This window comes from Struthio camelus, chromosome 2 (genome assembly GCF_040807025.1).
Source record: "Struthio camelus isolate bStrCam1 chromosome 2, bStrCam1.hap1, whole genome shotgun sequence".
NCBI lineage: Eukaryota > Metazoa > Chordata > Aves > Struthioniformes > Struthionidae > Struthio > Struthio camelus.
The window spans coordinates 35,509,735-35,517,696 of NC_090943.1; the positions used below are offsets into that span (position 1 = coordinate 35,509,735).

Consider the following 7,962-nt stretch of genomic DNA (forward strand, 5'->3'; position numbering starts at 1 on the left):
ACTTTGTAGATTCCTTTGCCTCACAATTGCCCAGGTTTATTCTGTAGCACAACTGCTATTTTCACATTAACTTAGCAAGAATCTAATCCGTCACTGGAGCAACAATAAGTACAGCAATCATAAATTGCCATCTCCTGCATTGAAATTATTTTTAATTGCCCTTTTCTGTTGTAAGCCAAGGAAGAAAAACAAAACTAAACAAAAAATTAAGAAGGGTGCAGGCCACACTTACATGCCAAAAAACATTGGCTTTAAATAAGGTCCAGAACTGGGACAGATTTTATAACTTTTAGAAAGTTGCTTAATAGCCTCAAAAAGCCTGTTTGTGTAGTTTGTTAGATTATAGCAGGCTATTATTACCTTTTCAATAAGAAAAGCATGAATGGTAAAGCAGTAAAAGTGAACAGACAAAAGAATTCAAAGTACTGAAAACATTTCTACTACCTACATTACTTGATTCTTTAGCTGCAACTTTAGTTCTTCCTTGAACCTCACCCTTCTTTCCACACTTATGAAAAGGCGGCATATAGAAAGATAAAGTGTCAGTGCTACAGGCTGGTTCTATTAACAGGCTGGCTTGATTCTTGCTGTAGTCACTAACAGCAGTTCTACTGGAGGTTTGTTTCTCTTCTCTAAAAGCAATAACGAGCTGTAACGATTACTAAGGACTAACAGAGGAAGTCATACGACTGTCACTGACCTTGGTTAATCTACGATAGCAACCATCTACACCTTTCTCTGATAGGCATCACCAATAAAATCCCTTCGCCATCCTCCTTCCTGTTATACCCTCTATACTTACCTATCTTAACTTCTTCCTTCTATATTAATCCATTAAAAAGGGAGCTAACAGAACATTTCTGATTCTAAATTATGTTCCAACAGTCATTCTGTATGTCATTCAACATTCATAACTGTAGAGTTAAGACTTCAAGCACTTCAGGGTGGGATTTTTTTTTTTTTTTTTTTTAAGTAGTCTCTGCAACACTTAATACGTCAGCATACTGTCCTCAGTTGACCTTGAGGCACACAAACAGATACATTTAATAACAAATACACTATCTGACCTTTGCTCTGAAAGAGACTGAAAGGAAGAATGGACAGTCCAACCAGATACCACTGATGAAAATGCCTCTAGTTCAAGCTCCACTACTGATACATGTAGGAACATTAACAGAGACAATTCATGTTCATCTCAAGACTGTCCTGCACACCGGAAATTTGTTTCAAGATCAAGCATGCTGAAAAGCAAGACTTTCCAAAGTAAAACAGAACAATATATTAAAGCTTCTGCTGCCCGTAAATATGTATTTAAGCACACCTTATAGGTCTCCAAAAAATCTTAACTTAGTTCTTTATGGTATTATATAACTTAAAAAAATGCTTATTATTTATTGCCATGCCATCAAGCCTGGAAGACAGAAACTTATTAGACTTGTCTCAGCAAGTTTGAGCTTTAATTTCTCAGAAGTGTCTTTAATATTGCACAAAGTGAGTCCTAAAACAAGGATTTTAAGTCCAGAACATGTTTAACATGAATGGATCTGTTACTAGACACTGTATATAACATCTAGCAAAGGAGTTAAGAGAATCAGCGTAATCACTATGGCAAGATCTTTTGTTTGAGAACACCCAGAAAATAGACAGATGGATAACAAGTCCCTGCAAATATGCTGTTTACTTACAAAGCTTCAGAACAGCTGGTGGTGCCTTCTTGCAATAGGTAAAACAGAATAATTACTGTCTCCTACCTTCATTAAAGAATTAGCCTAGACCCTATCACACTGCAGTTCTCAAAATTCTTCACAACAGAAAAGAGCTGCAAGCAACAGAACTGGTAGATATTCAGGAAATTTATAATTCTTCTACATCAGAAGAATTAGTCCCTAATAAAGCCACAATTGCTAACATTTGGCAGTCTTACTTTGCCGTTGTCAAACTTCCAATTAACATTTATTCCAAGTGGCTGGAAGATACTGACAATAGGCACATGCTGTTCTAGAGACCAACATTTGAAATTTACCGCTAGAATAAGAACTTGGAGGTTTGGAGGTTTAACAACCTAAAACAACCTCATACGCTAAAAAGTTAATGCATTTCATACATAAAATGAAAGTATGTCACATTACTTACACCTTTAACAGTCTATATCTCAGTACAAATATAATCACTGAGTAAATACCATTCCGTTACAGTGGACGATATCAATCTTCTCATCCCTTTCCTACTCTTTCCTAATCAAGTTATCCAACTGTTGGAACTGCTCTAGGTGAAAAAAAAAACAGAGCTTTGTTTTGAAAGATTTAAGACACTCATTGTTTGCTTAAGCCTTAAGTGAGGCTGCATACTTTACAAGTATTCACAGCCAATTTCTAAAATAATAATAATAAAATGTGCAAGTTACTTCAAAGAGGTTTGCTTTTTCAGGACACTAGTTTCAACAGCAATGATACAAGCCTGCGCTAAGGAACCTGTTTAATCACCAAAGTAAAAGGTGGTTTGGACCCTTATCACAGAACTAATCCAAGACAACTGGGTTATACTCTCAGCCCTATCAAAGTTTTCCAACTATGTCTTTAGGCAAAGGAGTAAAATCAGATCCAGAGAGAGATTCAGCATTGAAACAGGTCTAAGACAGAAGTACACAATTAAACAGTAAAATGCACTTTTGCACCCTTGGCACCTTGGATTTTCCCTTTGCCCCAACATACAGAACATCCTTAGCCTGAGAAAGTCTGAACTCCACTGAGATCCAGAAAATACATGTTCTTGAATCAGTCACCAGAAGTATTCCACATACTAGGTATCCTTAAACCCAGGTAAGTACCAGGCTTTCCACAAAAAGATTCAAGTGATAGCTTTAAGAAGCCAAAATGCCAAAAAGCATGACTGAGGTTAGACACCTCTTCCCAGCCCCTGGGAATTCAGATGTTTCCCAGAACTGCAACAGTAAGACTAGCCTACCCCTCTTATAAAAATCAAGCCACTGAACAGCAAACATAGCATTACAGTAGTAAAGATCATAACCAGCTACTGGTTAATGCCTGCCACCAGGGAGAGGACACAGAGGAGGTGATACATGCGTTTCTGTAAATACTTTCACAGTTCTCCTTTGCCTTACTTTTCCAGTAAGGAAGAAAGTCAGTAAGGTATTCCCTCTATCCTGTTTTTTTCCTATCACATCTTTAAAGGCTCCTGCCCTTAAAGTTGTTTGTGCACATATATGCACAAATATAAGCCCACCTAGCACAGCATGTTGTTTAGTAAGGAAACACATACTTTGAAAATATGGTTTTATTTGAAGTTTATCAAAAATGTCTGAAATCTTATTCAAGAAAGGCACTTCAGACTTTAGTCCTTTTTCTTTTTAGCTTTGGGTTCTTGTGACAGCTGAGATAATCCTATTTCTTCAGCTTCCTCACAGTGCTTCCTTTTCTTTTTTTTAGACTTTTTATGGTCACTTTGGTAACCACTAGAGTCACTAGTAGGCAATACATGCTCCTGTTCTTGCTTATGTTTCTTCTTTTTCTTCTTGTTTTTATCATCACATATTCCATTCACAGCATCAACCATTTGCTCTTCTGTATTTTCCCTCCCGGTGTTATCTGTATCATCTACAGGCTCCTCTGTGCCATTTTCTCTCACAGAGTCAACTAAACCATTTTTCTTGTGCTCGAGCTTTTGAATTTCATCTCCATTTGTACCATCAGTGACTGTCTCAGATCTTCTGGGCTGCAAGCTGTAAAGAAATACAAAAAATAAGCAAAAGCAGAGACATCTAAGGGTACCTCACATAGCAAAATGTCAAGCTGTGCCAGAACACTGTATTTCCACCAAACACACAAGAGATCTGATACAAACAACAAGTGAAGAATATGATATTCTAGTTACCAAACTTAAAGCCAGTTAATACTTTTAATTTCAATTACCTGACTTCCTTATTACAGAATCAATACCATTTTGATGCCAAATTTAAAAAGTAAAGGAAAAAAGGGAGTAATTCATAGATTATTTATTTATACATACTTCGATACTGTGCAGTAGAGTTTTTTTAAGCTAGTCACAAACTTGCCGACAATGACCTCTGAAATCATACATGACAGAGACTGCTGGTTTTGTCAAGACAATTGCCTTGACAAAGTCTACTTGGTTAGAACCAAGACAATGTCAGTAGAGTCAAAGGGAGAGGAAGGGGAAAAAACAAAACAAGAAACCCCAGCAAGTACCTTGTGACTGAGAGCTTGAAAGAAAGTACAGAAAGACAAGTACAGAAAGAATTAAGTTAGAACTGTACAGGAGGATATTCCCACTGAAGCACAGGGGACAAAGTCTGTAAGTTTCATATTGAATTCACTAAAACATCCCAGAGAATCCTTCCAGATCAAAAAAGGATCCACATTACCAATGTGGTTATGTTTGTATCTAAAAGTACAATATAAAGATTGAGGCAATAACACCACTTTTGGAGTAAAAACAATTACTCACCAAATAACCCTTAAAAAAAAAAAGTTTCTCTTAAAGAGATGTGACACTTCATATTTTTCTAGTAAGCTGCTCTGAAAATCCACTGTCTCTCTCTATAAGCACAAGTTACAGAAGAGAAATGATGCATTTTCTTATGTTATCTTTCAGTTCAAGCACACTTATTTTTTCAGAAGCATTTAAACCATCTATATGTATCTATTTATATATGTTTTTGGAAATCCCAGCATAAATGTATTCAGAAACTAAGACATTTTATTTGAAAAGCTTAGGCATATTCAAAAACAAAGCTATGTTAGACAGTAGAGAGGCTATTTTGAACATGTACAAATTATGCAATCAATAGTTCACACGTGAGTACACTTAAGATTTTTAAAGCTCAAAATATTTATTTTTGAGAAAAAATTTCTCAGCAAGCCCTCAACACAAAAATATTTAAAATAACACAGGCTATATATAGACATGGGTTTGTGTAAAAACAAGAAAACTTAGAGATTAAGAGGTTAATTCAAATCATTTAGTTTGCAACAAATTCATTAAATCAAATAGTTAAGAAAAATATCCCTAGTATGGTACAATACCTGGTTTTAGTCAGTCCTCCCCGAATGAAGAACACTCCAGCTGCATCAGAATCTAAATGCATTACTTGAAATTTCAATTCATCCCCTAGTTTCAACCCCAGCTCTTGCCACTGGGCAACCGACATTTGTTCGGGTTTAGGGATAGAAGCATTGAAGCATCCATGTATCAGACAGCCGATATGACTAGGGGCTACTTTATTAATTACACCCTAAAAAAAACCCAAAAAACAGTCATATGAAGATATATTAAGGATCACCTCTTTAAAAGAGACACATGATGTACATTTAGTTTCCTGTACAGACACTCTTGCACAATACTCTTTGTGCACAAGTTACTTGTTAGATAAACTGACCTCATACATTAACTGATTTTCATGTAGAAAAGCTACTTACGCCCAAAGCTATTTTCATACAGCTCTACTCAAATTAAAGACTGAAACTGTATCTGCAAAAAGAAATGTGTTCAGAAAAAGAAAGTGAGAAGCTACATAGAACAGTTAACTCTCCTCACACTGCAGTGACCAATGTTGATTTAAAGCCATTTTAAGCCTGATTTACATCTCTAAGATGACTTTCACCTCTGCAGTACCTGTGACACAAAAAACCTGTAAGTGCTCTATTCAGTGCATTTGTGACACATTTGCATATTTAACTTTATCTATCTTCTCCTTTTCCTAGAGATGAATGAACTACACAGAGGGTTCTTCCATTCTCTTCCCCTGAAGGGAATACCTTTTACATCTCAATTACATTTATAGAGGAATACAAGCCATACTTCCAAAAGTATGGCACAACAACAAAAGTCAACCCTCAACTTATTACTCCCACAAGTACTGGCATAAGGGTGTTAACAAGCTTAAAGCTCTTCCATGAGTCATATATCACTTTTTATTGAAATGCAGGCTTACATTTGATGTACTGCACTTGCACTTAAAGAAACTCTTCAATGTGTTCTAAACACTCCTGTCACTATTAAAGGAGAACAAACTAAACCGGTTTTAAGAGTTATATCTGCTGCTTAGAAAGGAGCACTGACATTTAATAAGTTTAGGAACATGCAGCACAGACTATGAAAACATCCACTATAGAACTACCTAAGACTCCCCAATCTCTTCGTGATGATTTTGATTACTTAAGAGAAAATGACCCCACGAGATGGCAACATATTTACATACCACCAGTTTTTTCCCTTTCTTGGGACTGAAGATGATGAAGTCCGCCTCAATGTTCAGATGGATGAATCCCTGGTCGTCGTAAATGTCCCCGAGCTCACCCACTACTTTGATGTTGTCATAAGCCACCGGCACTCCTTGAAGGCTGGAAGCAAAAGGGGAGAAGCAGTTAGTATGAGGCTGGCTAGGAGGTGACAGCCGCCAGCGCGGGGAGAGCGCCGGCAGAGCGGGGCGGGAGCTCGCCCTTGCCCCGGAGGGCCCCGGTGGGCTGAGGCCTGGGCTGAGCCCCCCGCCCGCACCTCTCCGAGTAGCGCAGGAGCTCGGCGTCCAGCTGGGCGCGGATGCCCGTGCGCTTGCGGCCCAGGAAGCGCGGCGCCAGGGCGATGTGCCGGCGGTGCGGCGTCACCACGAGGCAGGAGTAGCGGCGCCCCACCAGGCCGCGGGCCACGGCGAAGGAGGGGATCGCCGCGCAGGGCAGCGGGCGGGCGGGCGCCGGCCGCTCCCCCGCCACCTCCATCTTGTCGGTGCTGCCAGGAACGGGGCCGCGCGGGCGGGAGCGACGCCTGTCCCGGCGGCGCGGCGCGGCGCGATGACGCCCCCCGCTCTCCCCTCCCCTCCATGGGCGGGAAGAGGAAGTGACGGAAGCCCTCGGAGAGCGACGCGCTTCCGAGCAGCGAGCAGAAAAGTCGACACCCCGGACCTCCCGCCGCTCCCTCAGCCGGAAGCTTTGTCCTCCAGGTCCGGCAGGGGCGGGGCCGGGCGCCAACGTCACAGCTCTGTGGGTGGGGCCCCCCGGGAGCCCGCTGCGCGCGCACCTGTCTCGGTTTCCAAGGAGACGGGGGGGGGGTCTGTCTGCGGCGGCCGTTGGCGGCGGCCGTGGCGGCAGGCGGGGCCCGGGCGGAGACGCGAGGCGCGGGAGGGGACAGACTCCGCCGCGGGCCCCCTTCCGTCGCTCCTCCTCTGGCGGGAGAGGGAGGCAGGGAAGGGCTCAGTTTTCGATACCTAAAGGAAGTGGAGTCAGAAGAGAAAACGTGAAAAGCCCCAGAGGGTGCTGGGTGGTGTGGGTGGATGGAAAAGAACACGTGCAAGCGTGTCCTACTTCCATTTGTCGAATTCTGTCCCAGAATCAACTCTGATTGCCTCTAATCATTAACTGTAAGGTTAGAAATAATTAACCGGTAAAAAATATATATATTTGCATTTGACAAGCATGTTTAAGCTGTTTTATCGCACCTCGATATCTTTTAAGACCGAGGTGATGACAGCAAGTCTTGGAAATGGAGGTGTGAGCTTCTGTCTTTGGGGACACAAACCTACATTTTCTGCTTCATGCAGGAGTGATGCTGTCCTGAAGGTGTGTAGGTTTTTTTGTTTGTTTATTTGTTATGGACAAATAAGGCGGTGACTATTCTCTGCTGGTTAACATACCCGGTTTGGGAGGAAGTAATCCTAGTTTTGATTTTCACTCTGCAGGTTATTTTTTAATTTTTTACATGACACTTGGATTGGTTTGTTATCATTCTGGATAGTTCAGCATCAGCCGTGACATCAAAAAGGTTGATACAAATTTTGTCATTCTCAACAGCATGTCAGTACAAATGCAGAAATTTCAACTACCTTTAAAAGAAAACTTCTTTGTAATATCAGTCACTGAAATCTGCATCCAGAAGGAGACTTCTGTGCCAGCAGTAGTCTTTGAATGGAACTTAAATCCTAAAAGCTCCTGT

General features: G+C 40.8%; 1 protein-coding gene across 1 annotated transcript; it reads right to left on the reverse strand.

Annotated features, from left to right (window-relative positions):
* Window positions 1-3,278: 3,278 nt before the first annotated feature.
* Window positions 3,279-6,974, reverse strand: POLR1F (RNA polymerase I subunit F). The gene is made up of 4 exons (XM_068935048.1): window positions 6,535-6,974; window positions 6,239-6,380; window positions 5,064-5,272; window positions 3,279-3,739 (listed from the first exon to the last, which is right to left on the reverse strand). Exons 1-4 carry the CDS (start codon window positions 6,750-6,752, stop codon window positions 3,352-3,354), a joined length of 957 nt encoding a protein of 318 aa, XP_068791149.1. The 5' UTR covers window positions 6,753-6,974; the 3' UTR covers window positions 3,279-3,351.
* Between the last annotated feature and the right edge of the window lie 988 nt (window positions 6,975-7,962).

Coding starts and splice junctions, on each gene's coding strand:
- POLR1F (XM_068935048.1), bottom strand. CDS start 6,752: ATGGAGGTGGCGGGGGAGCGGCCGGCGCCCGCCCGCCCGCTGCCCTGC. Junction 6,381..6,534: donor CTCCTGCGCTACTCGGAGAG/GTGCGGGCGGGG, acceptor TTTTGCTTCCAG/CCTTCAAGGAGTGCCGGTGG. Junction 3,740..5,063: donor GGAGGACTGACTAAAACCAG/GTATTGTACCAT, acceptor ATTTCTTTACAG/CTTGCAGCCCAGAAGATCTG.